General features: G+C 47.5%; 6 protein-coding genes across 7 annotated transcripts; 3 read left to right on the forward strand and 3 right to left on the reverse strand.

The window, feature by feature from the left end:
• Nucleotides 1-844: 844 nt before the first annotated feature.
• TSTA_068420 (uncharacterized protein) lies at nucleotides 845-1,801 on the reverse strand. The gene is made up of 2 exons (XM_002340762.1): nucleotides 1,562-1,801; nucleotides 845-1,509 (listed from the first exon to the last, which is right to left on the reverse strand). The coding sequence occupies exon 2, from the start codon at nucleotides 1,505-1,507 to the stop codon at nucleotides 1,172-1,174; it is 336 nt and encodes a 111-aa protein (XP_002340803.1). The 5' UTR covers nucleotides 1,508-1,509; nucleotides 1,562-1,801; the 3' UTR covers nucleotides 845-1,171.
• Nucleotides 1,802-5,036: 3,235 nt separating this feature from the next.
• On the reverse strand, nucleotides 5,037-6,719 carry TSTA_068430 (uncharacterized protein). 2 transcript variants are annotated; one of them, XM_002340765.1, is made up of 2 exons: nucleotides 6,580-6,719; nucleotides 5,037-6,509 (listed from the first exon to the last, which is right to left on the reverse strand). In XM_002340765.1, the coding sequence occupies exons 1-2, from the start codon at nucleotides 6,625-6,627 to the stop codon at nucleotides 5,844-5,846; spliced, it is 714 nt and encodes a 237-aa protein (XP_002340806.1). In that variant the 5' UTR covers nucleotides 6,628-6,719; the 3' UTR covers nucleotides 5,037-5,843. The 2 variants fall into 2 exon arrangements, with proteins under 2 accessions (XP_002340806.1, XP_002340805.1); XM_002340764.1 differs by having other exon boundaries at nucleotides 6,577-6,719.
• On the forward strand, nucleotides 5,115-5,650 carry TSTA_068440 (uncharacterized protein; the record flags this gene model as incomplete). Its single annotated transcript, XM_002340763.1, has 2 exons — nucleotides 5,115-5,597; nucleotides 5,624-5,650. The coding sequence occupies 2 exons, from the start codon at nucleotides 5,115-5,117 to the stop codon at nucleotides 5,648-5,650; spliced, it is 510 nt and encodes a 169-aa protein (XP_002340804.1).
• A 235-nt stretch (nucleotides 6,720-6,954) lies between the features above and the next one.
• Nucleotides 6,955-10,131, forward strand: TSTA_068450 (assimilatory sulfite reductase; the record flags this gene model as incomplete). The annotated part of the gene is made up of 1 exon (XM_002340766.1): nucleotides 6,955-10,131. The coding sequence occupies exon 1, from the start codon at nucleotides 7,039-7,041 to the stop codon at nucleotides 10,129-10,131; it is 3,093 nt and encodes a 1,030-aa protein (XP_002340807.1). The 5' UTR covers nucleotides 6,955-7,038.
• Nucleotides 10,132-10,371: 240 nt separating this feature from the next.
• TSTA_068460 (tRNA methyltransferase, putative) lies at nucleotides 10,372-11,775 on the reverse strand (the record flags this gene model as incomplete). Its single annotated transcript, XM_002340767.1, has 2 exons — nucleotides 10,653-11,775; nucleotides 10,372-10,628 (listed from the first exon to the last, which is right to left on the reverse strand). Exons 1-2 carry the CDS (start codon nucleotides 11,671-11,673, stop codon nucleotides 10,372-10,374), a joined length of 1,278 nt encoding a protein of 425 aa, XP_002340808.1. The 5' UTR covers nucleotides 11,674-11,775.
• A 139-nt stretch (nucleotides 11,776-11,914) lies between these two features.
• Nucleotides 11,915-14,330, forward strand: TSTA_068470 (ATP dependent RNA helicase, putative; the record flags this gene model as incomplete). The annotated part of the gene is made up of 3 exons (XM_002340768.1): nucleotides 11,915-12,148; nucleotides 12,214-13,404; nucleotides 13,458-14,330. 3 exons carry the CDS (start codon nucleotides 11,915-11,917, stop codon nucleotides 14,328-14,330), a joined length of 2,298 nt encoding a protein of 765 aa, XP_002340809.1.
• Nucleotides 14,331-16,676: the final 2,346 nt, after the last annotated feature.

Raw genomic sequence — 16,676 nt, forward strand, 5'->3', positions numbered from 1 at the left:
GTAGGGTTGATACCCATTGCAAGCCCATTTTATCTGACGTTTCTACAAGAAAACAGCATCACTTCTCTCTGAATTGTGACGTGGCAGACAGCAAGTGCCGTGAAAAGCGCCGTGTATTACCGATAGGTCTCTGTACCTTGTAAATATGTGGCCCTACCTGAAATCCACGCTGTCCAGTACTCATTCACCCCAGCCAGGAAGTTCCACGTCAACTGATAGCGTGTCTTTCCACATGGGTCACTCGATCAACATACTAAGTCCATCGCTCTGTCATTTCAAACACATGTACGAAGGCCCTTTCATAAATAACTATCATTGCTCCCGGACTGACACTTCGGAGAACTCAGCCTGCTGTTTGCGATATCTTTCAGCGTGAGACAAGCGTTCCGAGGGACTGTATTCATTTCAACAGTTCGATGAACAGAAGCAGTGCCTGGGCTAAGGAATGAAATAATTCAGCAGAACGAATTTGGAAAGTATTTTTGTTGTTTTGAACTCAAGCACGTGATATGGAGTGATAATCCTCACGTGTCTAAGGACGAAGCTGTTATGATCCCCACCACCAAACAAGCGGCCCGCCTTTCGACCTCTCCTTCTTTCCCCGCGTTGATGTTGCACACTCACTCCGTCGTCTCAATTCCCTCCCTTGCCGGCCATCTTCGAGACGGATAGATGACCAGAAGCTTTTAGGCCTGATAAACCAGATCCTATGGATTTAGCCGCCGACTTTTCTTAATGTCGGACATTTGTGGTGCCGTCGATACTGATCGCCCCGCTTGTGGTTGGGAGGGCGCTTACAAGCAACGAGTCTGAGAACGAGGAGCCGCCGAATATACTCAAACATGTCACAAAAAAGTATTCATTGGAAAGGACTGACTGTGTGATTATGATGTTACAAGAAAAAAATCTTCAGATACAGGAAAATCCATCCCCCGTCACCGAAGCTTTAACCCGGGTCTCGCTGGTGACCTCGCCAGCTGTGGTTAATGATCCAACGTTTCGGCGACGGCGGAGCAAAAGTACAATGGCAAAAGACTCCGATAGCATAGATACGAAACCAAACACAGGTATTAATTCAGAAAAGCGCCCAATCATCACTCGCATACGCCAGTGTGTCCACAAGGTCAATTACCCCTGGGAATGAACCATCCAGTGCCAACCGCTCTATTGTTCATGACAGAGCCTTTCTCTTACAGTCCCGCTCTGTCTGAAGTTGGTAGATCTCCTTCTCAAGGTCACTGACCAGTTGTTGTGAGCGGCTCATTGTAGCTACCAGGCTACCTCCCTCACGTCTCCAACGGTCCAATCGTTCCAGCTCTTGGCTGCGGCGACGAAACTTGGTTTCGATCTTCTCACAAAGCCGACACTGCTTTGATTCATATTCGGTGAAGTTCACCAGTCTCATGCCACATGTCTCGCCGGTTCGGTACTCATAATTGCACTGGTGGGCAAAGCTTGTCCAGTTCCAGTCTCCACAAGCGAACTTTTTCTGGTTGTAAAAGCACATTTCTTGATTACTTTGTCAACATTGGGACCGGTTTCATATATACATCTCACTTACTCGGCACTTGGAGAGGGAATGTAAGGTTTCTTCAGACTTTTTGAGGTTCGATTCGCCAATGAACGTCTCGGTCCCTCCCACGTATTGAAACAAGAAGGGGTTATTTAAAAACAATTAAGACAAATATTATGTGTTTGTCGTCTCAGACTCTTGGTTCCTTGGGAAGGGGTTGATATTTGATTTGTGATTGAATCCTCGACTGATGATTTTCTGAGACTGATTCTTGATGATGACCTCGTCAGCACAGAAACTGGGGAGCGGTTTGCCATATTTATGTTTCAGGAGAATGGCTCAGAATATGTGAAGTGGGATTCTACTTGTTTTTCCCTTTCTCGACGGACGCGTTTCCGCCGTATACGTGCTGCATTCGATGACTGTCACTTCGTCGTGCAATGACTGCTACTCATGTCTTGGTCTAGTGCACTGATAGTGGACGCGTCACAACGCTTCGACCCCGAATGGTATCTAGAATGCTATCGTCGTCTCACCGATGGCCTAGTCTATGCATGCTCGGAAACCTTGGATGCTATCTCGTCCACTCTTTTGTTGTCTCTGCATCCGAATACCCCTCAGTTCATGGCAACTATTTGGTCCTCGGAGGTGATGAGACCGTTGTATCGTCAAGTCAATTGGCGTGACATTTTTCTGATCCTTTGATTCAATAATTGCCATCGACGGATCCTTGTCATGGTGGCATGACAATGCACACGCTAAGGCCTTAGGAGACACAACCCAACCTACTTCTCCTCTTCGTGAACTCTGTTCCCCGATAAACAATAACCAATTGGCAACTTTGGGCCTCGATGCTACTGGCTATTCTTCTCGTCCTTCGAGATTTTTTGTTTTTGAAGTTACGCAAATATGCAAACAGAGCAATACTCCACCGCTCCTCTTTAGAGTTTCTTACCTGATTTGCCTCTTGCTCAAAGAGGCAAGTATACTGCACAATGCTGCAAGTTGCGAGCTAGGGCTTAGATCCCGTTGACAATCAGAAGCTCATTTCCAATCGATCCTGACGACTTCTGCTAAAACGCGTACCAACCTTCCTCGACCGGTGATATCAACACCGGCCTTTTTTGGCCCATGCATACGATCCGCGTTCTGGATAAAGTGATAGCAATTGCATCTACCTCCAATCAAAGAATGTGACGAACAGCGTGCCCGCCCTATGCGGTCATCATTAGCAGCTTCATTTGCCATCGCATCCGAGGTCATACCCATGCCCGTTGCTTTAGTCTCCTTGGTTCCGGTCAAACTATTGACTTGGTGACTCAACATCACTCCTCACTGCGTACCACCATTGATCAATGGCCAATGATGGAACCTTGAGACATCCCTACCCAGACGTGGCAGGCAAATTCTTTCAGCTGATCAGCGACAGATGCACTTGGATTGTCTCGCATTGACTTTTACTCAGGTGCACGGCCTTGCTTTTGCTTAGGAAACCGGATGACTCGGGTTTATGCGGTCATCCAGCCTTTCTGTCTTGATAAATGGCGTTCATTTACATGCAACTGCACTACAGCTTCCATGTTCTCTGACGTGGCAGGTTGCGTCTGGTCCAGGACGCATGGTTGCAAACCTCTCAAATGTGTCTCCATCGAATGCGGCGAGAGTTGGGTCGCCATACTATTATCGAGTAGGTAGAGGAGTAACCTGCCACATCATACTGTGCTTCGGAGCAAAAATTCTGTCCCCGCTTGCTGTGAATATGCCAATCCCTTCACTAAAGTATGATTGTTATTGTTTCTCATCGCCTAACCTGAAACTCTTTCAAGCCCGAGATTACCATGAGGTTTTTTTCATTGGCCACAGTCTTGTTTATCTATGCAAGGCGAGGTCGTCAATGTCGCAAAAAAGACGAATTTTGACGGGCATGTACGCGAAGATGGACACTCCACTCGCAGTCCGACATATGCATGAATTTGCCACAACAGTTGGGGTTATGACCTTCTGGTTATTCTCAAAATTGCGTCTGTTATGCTGCTAGTCTGACCTTCTTTACGCTTTGTTCTGGGCTTCCTCGATGGCATTTAGACAGCAGTTGATAACAATTCCCACTATGGAACTCATTATGTCGAACTCGCGCAATATGAAGAACGTTGGATTTGAATTTCGACTCCACATGCACCTCTCCCAAGTCTCTGGATATTTTTGATTCTCGTGATCGAAGCATAACGGGACTTCCCGCTCTTCCGCATACTAGACAATTACAAGGGACAAATAAGGTCGCATAAGAGAGCTTCCTTTTCATTAAGGTGCTAGTGCATCCGCATTATCAGCGTTGTATGAGCAGGGATTGGTTTCCAGCTCATGCTGCATGCATGCTTTCGCCCCATCCAATGGATTAGCTCTATGATTGACGCGCTAATTTAGGGTATACAGCCTTCCAATCTACCCGGGTTCATGGAAATTGTTGATATGCACTGAATCAATCGTTCAATGATCTGAAGCCTAGGTGGTCAGACTACTTCACCGCTCCTTATAATCAGATTCTACTAATTGACTCATCGATTGTTTACACACCAAGATCTTGTTTATTTCAAGGAGGCTGAGTTATGAACAAGAGACTTGGGTTACGTGTCATGGGTCTCGGGCTATGGGCACGACCTTCGATACGACCTGCAACAAACAGCCTCGACCATGCAGACCTTACCCGGTACGCATCGGCTATGTAACGTGAAGATCTCTCCATGGCCATGTATCCGCCAACAGGACAATAGGCATGCTTGTGCAGCTTCTGGCAAGCACATGATGTCCGTCTACTGCATTGTTGAGAGATCGGAGTCTGAGTTGTCATTGCCTGCCAAACCATGGAGCTGCAAGGTGAATAGTATCAGTCAACAGCATAATGCATATGGCTATCACGTATTCAGATAATACTTCTACATGTTTCTCTTTTTTGCGCATGGACCTCTGCTCTACGCCATACTAATCACCGAAGCAAATCGCGCCTTTCATCTATGAGAGCGTATCTCAGGTGATGTTGAGCCTCATTTTGTTCACGAAGATACGTTTGCGTCTTCAATAGAGTGACGTGGCAAGAAGCTGACTCATTCTGGGCTATTTCATTGTTTCGCAAATGTGTTCATCTGCAGATATCTCACAGAAAGGATGAAGATGCATAGCCATCTTTGAATGCACTCTGCCCTAAGTGCAGCCAAGCTCTTTGTCAGACTAATGTTGCTCGATAGTGTGATAGCAAGTACACACTGCAATATGCTAACGAATTGTGAAGCATGAATTACGCTGCTCGTCTTCTGGCTATGTACTGCGTAGTTACTCGAAGGGTGAGCCTCTAGGGTTAATTCCCAACCGGTGCTAGTCCATCTCAGGTACGACATACTCTGCCAAGCCTTTATTGAAGCCTGAAATTTCAGGTGACGGCCGCTTTTGTTTAGAGCAGCTATGACGTCAATATGACAATGTCCGCTGATAGTAATCCATGATGATCATTTTCTTCCTTAAAAAAAGCATATAATTACAGGTTCATAACTTCCTTATCACTCCTACCAAGGCAAATTAAATCCAAATCGACTCAATTGAGCCCATCATGCATTCTGCACTTCGCCAAAAAGCCCTACTTAACAACGCCGAACTCGTACTCAAACGAGCTCTGCCAAACCAAAATGTGACGATCACATATGCGACAACAGCTGCGTCGCAACTTGCACCACCATCACGTCGAAACATTCAGACAACCTCAATGCTTTGGACAGCCCAACACGAGCAGAATGCAGATCGTCTAATCAGCCGGGAATCTCTCAACCCTTCAAGGGCAGAAAGTACAGGCACTGGCACGGATGACGAGGTAGCCAGCCACGATGCATCCTTTGATCCGCACAATACGGCGCCCGAGTCTGAGATTGAGGCTACTGGTAGAGAGTCTGAGGCACGGAAGGATACGAGCAATCCACTTGATGTCAGTCCCGGTAATATAGAAGTTAACAAGACTCGCGATCCTTCAAAGGATCCTCCGGAGAGCGGTGCGGATAGGCCTGCAAGTTCTAGAGGGTGGACTCGGAAGAGCAAGCCAGTGAATCAAGATAAATGATTGGATAGGAAGTGGAAGACTCGCAAATTGCATGAAATCGGCGTTCAATCTGCCTTCTACGTTGGTAATCGGTCAAGATTTCGTTGTCTCGAAATTTGATTGCGAATTCATATCATTATACTGTACTGTTAGTTGACTACATTTCAATATACATGGAGCTCAAGTATGTATTGAGACAATCAAATGTCATATTTGATATCACAAAAACGAAAACGGTTGTATCCACGATCACTCCTCCCGTGCTAAACGGATAATTTCAGCCTGGTCGACAATCCAAACCTTCTCACTTTCGGCAGGAGCCTCCCCAGCAAGAGACTTCAGTCCAGCAGCTAAACTAGCCTTTGAAATAGCATCCGCATCCTGCGCCCACCCATCCTTAAGCGACGAATGTATCTTGCCGACTGAAGTAGCAAGAAACCGCATAACTGCCTCCGCCGGGCGGCTCTCCCCCCGCTCACCAACAATAATACCCGGTCGTACAAATACCGTATGCTCAAATCCTAACTGCTTCGCAGCTTCTTCAATCTGACCTTTTAACTTCAGATACGGCACCATAGACGCCGAATTCGCGCCGTTGCTTGAAATGAGAACGTACACTTTTGCGCCTGCGTCACGAGCTGCTTTGGCACATTCGATGTTGGTATCGAGTTCGAGCTTGGATTGATTTTCGAGCCCACCGGCTTGGCTCCGGGTTGTGCCTAATGCTGAGAAGAAGATCGTGGGCGGAGGAGATAGTTGAGATATTTTACTCGGCCAGCTAGAAGTGTCGGTTTCGATGACTGTGGTCAGTTTGACATTGGGACTTGATTCAGCAGCTGAAGGTGTTCTGCGTGATATTGTGTCAACTCGGGCCACAGATGAATGAGTCAGTAGGTTAGTCAATATATGTGAGCCCTAAGAGGTACAAAGAAATGAGGTCAGATTTATGTTCAGGCTGGAGTTTTGTATGGACAGATCTTACCACTAATCCGGTTGACCCCAGCAGGGCAACTCCAATTGCGTTGTTAGCCATTTATATGAATAAAATTGCAGCAGGTATTGTGACTGTTAGAAATGTCAATGTTTTGAGGGCTGTTGTGCTGCTTTATATTGTCGTCGTCTCATGAGGTCAGTTTCAAGATTCCAAATGGGTATAGCGGGTTATGCAGAATAACCCGGCCCCCACTTGTTGATGACTGAGACGAAATGGGTGGCGGCCTGGGGCATCCGGAATTCGGCCGATAAGGACGCTATGCTTATCGATAAGAAATTGCGTGATTGGCGCTAGACCAAACACAGAAGGCATCCCCTGGTGCCCCATTTGGGGAAGTTTTTCTGTTTTTTGTTTCTGGAGAGAGAATCTGATTCTTGTTTCTCTCACTGCTGGCATAGTCAGAATATCTATCTCTGTACTTTTCTGTCTGTCTGCCTTTGCTGCATCGAGATGGGTGGTGTTCCGGAACTGAAGGCCATCTCAGGGCCGACCTACCTCGCTGCTCAGGATCTTATCCAGCAGGTTGCGTACTCTTTCTCGGACAAGATATTCTCATATTCTCCAGAGTCATTCGACCTCGATTCGGCCGTGAAATACTGGGTCTCCAAGAATGAGAAGAACGTGAATGAAGAAGTTACTGGTGTCCAGTCTCTTCAGACTCGTCAGGGCGCTGGTTCAATTGCCCTTGGTTATCTGTTCTCGCGGGACTTTGACTTGAAGAAACGCCATATCCCTCAGGGTATTCTCGCCTCTTCTGCAACTCTAACCTACCTGCGGTCAGCCTTGGAGCAGCTCTCTTTACTCTATGCTGTCGCCAACCCCGTGGTCGCTCATGTCGCGGCTGTCGACTACGCCAATGAACGTTTGGTTTCAGACTATGCTACAGCGTTGAATTTGTCTGAGGACTTGGGCCTCGGTCTAATCGCAAGCTCGTCGGTTCATGAGTCGCAACACATGGCTCTCTTCTCCACATTGGTGGCCAGTTTCATGCCAACCATTCATCTTTATGACGGAGTCCGAGTTGGCCGTGATCACACTCGAGTTATTGATGTCATGGATCAGGCCGGTCTACAGCGCGTTTACCAGGCTGTTCAACAGCAGACTGTTAACGATATCAAGGCAAAGCATTTGGACGACCAGGGCAAAGTGCTGAATGTGTTGCATTCCTTGAACGGAGAATTGGGCACTGACTATGGTTTGTTTGAGTACCACGGTCATAGCGAGCCAACCTCCGTCTTGGTAGTATTCGGCACTGTTGAGGCCTCTTTAACTTCACAGATTGCCGGCTCTTTGAGCAAGCGTGATTCTCGCGTTGGTGTTGTCAATGTGCGTGTCTACAGACCTTTCGTAGAGGAGGAGTTCCTTCGTGTTCTGCCAAAGACTGTCAAGACTGTGGGTGTCCTGGGCCAAGTCCGTGACGAGCAGTCTGTCCAGGATGAAGGTGTTCATTCAGCCCTGTACGATGACGTCCTCGCAGCTTTGACCTTTGCAACCGATCGCAATGAAAGGCCTGTTTGTCTTGACATCAAATATGACTGCACACATCAATGGACACTCATCAATGCAGCTGCTGCATTCCAACGTGTCTCTGACAAGCCTATCCTCCAAAATGCGAACCAAGCATCACCCTTGCAGCTATTCGAGCAGACTAGTACTCAGGAGTTCACTCTATGGGATTTGGATGATGGCCAGTCCCTCGATGCCGTTGCTTCCTTGACACAGGCTCTTGCCAAAGATCCCGCTGCCAACGTCACAACTAGCACAGTATATGATAATTTGGTGCAGGGTGGCGTAGTTCGTACTGACATTCGGAGAAGTACGAAGATTGTTGATGCACCATATCCGGTTATCACGGCGGATATCGCTTATGTTGGCGATATCAAGATCCTTAACGATGTGGATGTTCTTGCATCTGTCAAGGACCACGGTAAGGTCATCCTGAAGGCGCCTGGTGTTACCAATGAAGATCTCGAGAAGAGGTTGCCTGTTACTTTCCAACAGCAAATCGCCAAGCGTGGTATCGTTCTTTCGCTCCTTGACTCCCCGGAGTCCTCATCTGTTCAGGCTGCTGTTCTGCGTGTCGCTCAAAGTTCTTTCGATGCTCTGAAGATCCAGATTCCCGAGTCTCTTGCTCAAGCAGAGAAAGACCTTGAAACCACTCTACGACCTGCTACAGTTCCAGAATCGTGGCACACAGCAGAAGTTCCTTCTGATGCTCAGGAGCTTCCCAAGGATATTACGTCGACCAGCTTTGTGCCTTTCGACAAGACTGAAGTTGAACCAGCTTCTCTTCTCAAGGACTGGAAGACTGCTGCTCAAGGTCTTGCATTCAAGGAGGCCTTTGGCACCCAAAACTCATTGCGCCCAGACGTCAACACAAAGTCGTTCACGGTTCACGTCAAGGAGAACCGTCGCTTGACACCCGTCACTTACAACCGAAACATTTTCCACATAGAGTTCGACCTCGGCGATTCTGGTCTCAAGTACGACATTGGTGAAGCTCTCGGGGTTCACGCTGAAAATGATCCTGAAGATGTTATGGAGTTCATTAAGTTTTACGGCTTGAACCCAGATGAGGTTGTCGAAGTACCAAACAGAGAAGACGAAAACATCTTGGAGAACCGCACAGTCTACCAAGCGTTGGTTCAAAACGTCGATCTGTTCGGTCGTCCCCCCAAACGATTCTACGAGGCTCTTGCAGAATTTGCCACAGAGGATAAAGAGAAGAAGGAGCTTCTCGCACTCGGTGGACCAGAGGGTGCAGTCGAGTTCAAGAGACGTGCAGAGGTTGACACTGCCACCTATGCTGATATCTTGCTAGAGTTCCGTTCCGCCCACCCTAGCTTCCATGACATTGTGCGCATCGTTAGCCCCATGAAACGCCGTGAGTACTCGATTGCATCTTGCCAAAAAGTAACACCTACCACCGTGGCTTTGATGATCGTTGTCGTCAACTGGGTCGACCCTCGGGGACGCGACCGCTTCGGACAAGCTACTCGTTACCTCAGTCGTCTCCAGCCCGGCGCTCCAGTTACTGTGAGCGTCAAACCAAGTGTGATGAAGTTACCCCCACGCTCCACACAGCCAATCATCATGGCTGGTCTGGGTACAGGTCTCGCGCCTTTCCGCGCGTTCGTCCAACATCGTGCAATGGAAAAGGCGCAGGGCAAGGAAATTGGTTCCGTTCTCCTGTACATGGGATCCCGTCACCAGCGCGAAGAATATTGCTATGGTGAAGAATGGGAGGCTTATCAGGCCGCTGGTGTCATTACACTCTTAGGACGCGCATTCTCTCGTGACCAGCCGCAAAAGATCTATATTCAGGATCGTATGCGCCAAACTCTTCCTGAGATCGTGCAAGCCTATATTCGTGAAGAAGGTGCTTTCTACCTTTGCGGTCCTACCTGGCCAGTTCCTGATGTTACTGAGGTCTTGGAAGAGGCCATTGCCATCGAAGCAAAGGCATCGGGCAAGAAGGTGGAAACTCGTAAGGAGATTGAGAAGTTGAAGGATGAAGAACGATATGTTCTTGAAGTGTACTAGACGATTACGCACTCTGATTCGATTTGTCTTAGGATGGTAACGAAAATTGATAGCGATTGCATGACTAGCATTAGACTTGAATGTTCACTTTAATGTAACTAGAAGATTGGTTCTTTTGGTATATACATGATCTTGATTTCACCCACCTGGACATCAAACCCACTTTTTCAATCGTTCTAAGTATATGTACAAGAAACGAACTCAGAGCATACTCTTTATATAGGATAGACGAAGTATCAATCAAGCACGTCCAGTAGCGCCCAGCTTGGTCTTACCATAGGTTCCACCAAGCTCCTTTCTCATCTCCAATGCGCGCTTATAAGGAGGCGCCGTTGGAGGCTGAACAGGGTCTAAACTAACATATCCTTCCGGTAAAGCATACGACGCATCAGCGTCCCAAGCAGAAAGATCTCCACAAGCGATAAAAGGGGGAATCCAGCGAGATTCGTGCGGTGGGGGATGCGATAGTTGTTCAGCCAATGTGAGTTGATCAAGAGCTAGATGTTGAGTCATATCATCACCATCACCATTAGCCGTAGCAGGGACATACTGCGCAATTCGAGATTGTTGGGGTTTCTCATCGTCATCTGGTATATCGTAACCCACCGTCCCATCTTCATTAGTCTCCTTCGAAACAGCCGCGCCACCAAACATGGGATTCTGAAGCGCATGCGTCGAATCAAAGTCCTCAGGTGGCATAAACCCTTCACAGACAACAAAGGCCTCCAAACTACTTGCCCGACTACTACGCGGCTTAGCGACAGAGACTTTCTCGAATACCGTCCGTAATTGTGCATAGAGTAGATCCACATCTCGGCCGCGGAAGATTTTGGCGACGAATTTGCCGCCTGGGCGGAGGACGCCAATGGTTAGGTTTAAGGCTGCGTAGAGAAGTTGGGATTGTATGTAGATATCTAGGTCGTGGAGGCCAGTGACGTCCGGCGCGCCATCTGAGATGACTAAATCCACTGGGTGAGGGTGCCGAGATGGAAGTTTTGTTGATGTGGTTGTATTGGATTGAGGTGTATCTCGTTTCTCGGATCCTTCTTCATAATATTCAGGATCAAGTGCGCGAAGAAGAAGCGGTATCGTTGATGGATGAGTTATATCTGCCTTCATCATCGTAATTCCTTCCAGCGGCGCCATTGGTTGCAGATCAATTGCGACGATTTTGACATTCTTTCGTGGTTTGAGGATTATAGATTCGTCTTCTGTATCGTCGTCATCCTGTTCTCCTTCCTGTGTATTCTCGCTTTCCTTTCCAACCTTCTCTAACGCCTTCTTGTCTCGACGACGTTTTTCCAGCCATGCTCTTCGTCCGAAACTTTCGCCCTTGATGAGCACACGACTTAAGACTTGACTCCAACTTCCAGGAGCAGCGCAAAGATCAACTACGCGAGTGACGCTGTCAGGGTCTGCGTGCGCGAAAAGGTCGAATTGTTCATCAATCTGGATCAATTTGAATGCTGAGCGAGCTCGCCAGTTCTGCTCTTTGGCTAGCCGGTAATAGGCATCGCGTTTGTCTTTTGATGCTTTTCCCATGTTTTGACTCCCAATGCCGAGTCGCCCGAGAGAATTCTTTTTTCTGATCCTCTATAATTGTTCCTTGCCAGAATTCTTCCTCATTCAAATAAAATAATTGGTGGGGTTGGAAAGATTTGCTGATAAGATTACAGAAGGCGGAGATCGGAGAACCTAAAGAGCGGAGCTAAACTTTTTTTTCTGCCCGTCTTCAAAAACTTGCGCAAGAGACCAACGACGAACAAAATAAATCAATTTCGCCATGGGGATGAAACGTGGAAGAGAGAGCCGTAATTTGGCTAAGAAGGCTTCCAAGAAGCAACGAGTCGAGGATACGGTGGACAATGCTGAAGGAATCGTTGGGATTGATGATCTAAACTGGCAAACCGTTCAGTTGCCAGATCGGCTTGGTGATATTGGTGGATTTTTCGGATTGGAAGAGATTGACGGCGTGGATATAATCAAACCAGAGTCCAGTGGTCAGATTAAATTCAAGGTACTAAAAATCTGACTGAGGAATGAAGAGTGAAAACTTGTTACTAACAGACTTGTTATCCATAGGTCGCAGCAGACAAACCCACCAAATCCATACTCAAGAAGACCGAACACGCGGACGAGACACCGAACGATAATATCGAAGAATGGTCCGGTTTCAGTGATGGAGAAGAACAGGAAGTAGAAGCGCAGAAAAAGCAGAAAACGAAAAAGAAATCAGAATATGCGAAGCAAAAAAATCCGGCAGACGAAAAGAAGCCAGCAGCTAAGAAAGAGCAGCGACAGCCAAATGCTAAAGGAGGAAAGCCCGATGAGAAAATACAATCATTACCGTTCACAGCGCTAGATGAAGAAGTGGAAGATGAGGTGGATGTTTCAGCATGGGATTCATTAGGATTGTCCCCGGCCTTGCAGACCAGCCTATCCAAACTCAAGTTCTCGACTCCGAGTACGATTCAACAAGCGGTGATACCTGAGGTACTTGCCGGCCATGATGTGGTTGGTAAAGCCTCAACGGGGTCTGGAAAGACTTTGGCGTTCGGCATACCTATTCTCGAATACTACCTGGGCACTAGAGGACAACATGGTACGCCAAAGGAGAAGAAGAAAAAAGAGTCTCAACCTATAGCATTGATCCTGTCACCGACGAGAGAACTGGCTCATCAACTGGCGAAACATATCGGAACTCTCAATTCACATACTCCAGCAGCGAACGCTAGGATTGCGCTTCTCACAGGTGGCTTGGCAATTCAGAAACAGCAGCGGTTGTTAGCTGATGCTGATATTGTGATTGGTACACCCGGCCGAGTTTGGGAGATTCTCAGTTCAGGAACTGGACTTATCCAAAGGATGTCAAGGGTTAAATACCTAGTCCTCGATGAAGCGGATCGATTGCTCAGTGACGGACACTACAAGGAATTAGAGGAGATATTAGATGCCCTCGATCGAAAAGAGGATAATGAGGAAGCCGAAGACAGCCCCTCAGAATCAGAGGAAGATGAAGAGAAAGAAGATGCCACAGTGGCGAGACAAACACTCGTCTTTTCAGCGACTTTCCACAAGGGTCTGCAACAAAAACTGAGCGGAAAGGGGAAATTCATGAGTAGCGACTTGATGAACAAGAGTGAATCTATGGAGTATTTACTGCGGAAACTCAAGTTCCGTGAAGAGAAGCCGAAGTTTATTGATGTCAATCCAATTTCTCAGATGGCGCAGGGCTTGAAAGAGGGTATTCTTGAATGTGGTGCCATACAGAAGGTAAGTCTTTGCAGTATCACCGATTTCCTGTGAATATGCTGACGGGTCGATAGGATCTCTACCTTTACACTCTACTACTCTACCATCCTAATCACCGTTGCCTGGTATTCGCTAACTCCATATCGTCTGTTCGTCGATTATCGCAATTGCTACAAAACCTAGGCATTCCTGCGTTAGCTCTACATTCGAGTATGGAACAGAAAGCACGATTACGCTCTGTAGAGAGATTTTCGTCTCCCGATGCTGATCCAAGCTCGGTTCTGGTGGCTACAGATGTCGCAGCGCGTGGTCTCGATATCAAGGGTATTGACATGGTAATCCATTACCATGTTCCTCGGACCGCGGATATGTACGTGCATCGTTCTGGTCGTACCGCCCGTGCAGGAGCATCTGGTAAGAGTGTCCTGATCTGTGCTCCCGATGAGGTGGTTGGCGTTGCGCGTCTCGTCGGCAAAGTTCACGCACAAGCAGAAGCCGGTGCACCTACAAAACGCAATCCACTGGAGTCCCTCGAACTCGATCGTCGGGTTGTCTCACGCGTCAAACCCCGTATGACCCTCGCCAAAAAGATCACCGAATCAACCCTGGCCAAAGAAAAGATCTCATCAGAAGACAACTGGTTGCGCAATGCAGCGGAGGAACTGGGAGTGGATTACGACAGTGAAGAATTCGAGAAACAGGGCGGAAAAGCTAAGGGACGCGGTCGCGGTGGTGGTCGTTTGCAGAAGGAGAAGGAAGCCGGTAGTATCACCAAGGCTGAGATGGCAGGTTTGCGGGCGGAGCTCAAGCAGCTTCTGTCGAAGCGAATCAATATTGGTATAAGTGAGCGGTATATCACGGCGGGACGCGTCAATGTCGAGTCGCTGCTGCGTGGCGAAGGAAATAATAAGGCGTTTATTGGGTTAGTAGACAAGTTGGAATTTTAGCGATAGATTCGACCAATCTATATTCTCTTGACTTGCGTACAGTCAGTGCATATGCAAATGTAGCGCATTCTGCATATTCGTACTTCAGGTAGCTGAAAGCGTCTCTCCAGAGAATACGGACTCAACATCGATGATGAGGCTGTTGACTTTAAGAGTCTAGACTTGCTTCAGCCTCGCTCTTTGCTGCTGATATGAATGCCAAGAAATCTCCGATTCCACACCGCGATATAGCGACATATCAGCGGTGAAAAAAAGAAATATCTGAACTCAGTCACATACCATAAAAAGCCAATCCTCGCAAAGGGACGGAGTGTATAGTCAGATCTCGATGCTGTACGTGGTCAGTATTGGAGCGGGCCGTGCGAGTCGTTACGTATTTAGCTGTCAAGTTAGCTTGCGACAATGAAATTGAATTGCAGCGGCCTCGCTTCCTAGCAAGCTGCGTTCGCAATGCAGAACCAGACGGGTGTAGGTGAGAGAATTGCCATCCCTGATTATGCAGTCACATACGAAATGCGTACCGAGAGGAACGTAATTTGAATGTACACCCTACAAAAAGCAAAGGTTCTTGTGACAAGGGTCCTTCTCAGACCTTTAGTGCATGGGCGTGTTACGGAATGGCTCCGCATTGGTGTCTAATTCTTCATCCGTTCGATCCAGACGACAAGAAATGAAAGGCAGTGCCGTCGGATACCCTGGTAATGGGTTGCCAATGATGAAGAGTATATGTAGCAGGCTAGCAGCAATCGCACTAACTTTTAAGGGGGAACTATTACACAACGTCAGCCGAAGCAGTCAAGAAAGGATCAATACATGTGGCAGAGGATGTATTTTCCTTCCGGAACCTAAGCGTGCTCCATAAATGAGTTCTCCAAGTAGACCAGTCTAGCACGTACGTGTCTCATTTGCAGCGACGCTCCCTGCTTAGTGCGCTTACTGCTCTTCCGGCCTGATTAGCGATGACCTGATCCCCGTCCAAAATATGCAGCCACTGAGGTCTAGCTACCTCGTCCCGAGATGACTCCTGCTGAATTGAATCTTCCTGAGCTCGAACCGAACACATTTATTAAACAAATATCTGCAGCTAAGGACCAATAGGAGCCAGGCGTATAGTCAAAGAGTGGGATGGCGTCGCAACAAGAACGCTAGTCTTGTACCGTAATCCATACTGCTAGTAGTACGTATGTAGCAACGAGTTTCCTGCTGTAGCACCGGCTCTTGGGACGAGTTCTTTTGCTTTTCTCTCCAGACTACACCCTTGTGGTAGATCGGCCCCATGATGTCTCTCTTTTGGTACACCAGTGACAAAATTTAGGATTCATCGCATATCGATTGAGAATCTGCTGTGTCGATATATGTAAGGCAAAGACTGATAATTTTAAGGAGCAAAATATTTCGAAAGCTGATGTCCGAAATCGTAGACTCCAGTCGTCATTCTTAGGTCTCTGCAGCTGCGTAACTGACGGCTCTCTTCGTAAAGTGACAATATCTTGCACGGGAGCCGGGCAATGTGTCCGAACTAGTGCCGTATCATGAATATCACGACTGTGTACTAGTACAGAGCAAGTTTGGTAGATTCCCACAGTTGGCAAAAGGTAGGGTTTTCCGAAGGGCTGCGTCCTGGCCTAATGGCTGAGTCACGTCTCGCCAATTGATGTGAATGGAAAATGTGATTCCTTCCACACGCGCGCTGCCTATACGCCAGCCAAACAGCAAGTAGTATCGATCATACTACGTCTAGACCGCGGTATTCATACGAAGTAGCCAAGGATGTCAAGCGGGTCATCCTTATATACACTACCAACATGTATATAGTACACTATATACGTATTGTGCAGTCTATAGGTCTTTCGTGTATGCTATCCATTTATGACCGGGGATCCCGAAGGATTTCGCGAGTTGATATCGATTCTTTGCAAGAGATACCACGTTCCGAGGAAGCAGATGGCCATGAAATATAAATATGAGGAATAGGAATAAGTTAGCTAGCGCAAGGGCTAGTCTGACGTTGTAATTCGGTAGGTTTGCCTGTACTGCAATTAACAATCATCGACATACTGACGGCTGGTACAGTAAGGTCATAACAACGTCGCAACATCACGTAACGTGCATGGCTATAAGTTGAAGATCCGACATTGATATTCCTCATATGTCTCACTCTTTAAGGGTTCGTCCCAAGGGTCGTGTTATATTTGTCAGCGGTTCGTGGCAGGCATAAGGACATATCGAAGGATCCGTTTTTCGATTCAATTGATCGTCGAAATGCATGGGACCAGTCACCAAGCTTTCAGCTGGAATGATCCTTGTTGCCAGTGGCACAACAAGGAGATGCGTCGATTTGAATGC

Source organism: Talaromyces stipitatus, genomic scaffold, assembly GCF_000003125.1.
Source record: "Talaromyces stipitatus ATCC 10500 scf_1105507295523 genomic scaffold, whole genome shotgun sequence".
NCBI classification, from domain to species: domain Eukaryota; kingdom Fungi; phylum Ascomycota; class Eurotiomycetes; order Eurotiales; family Trichocomaceae; genus Talaromyces; species Talaromyces stipitatus.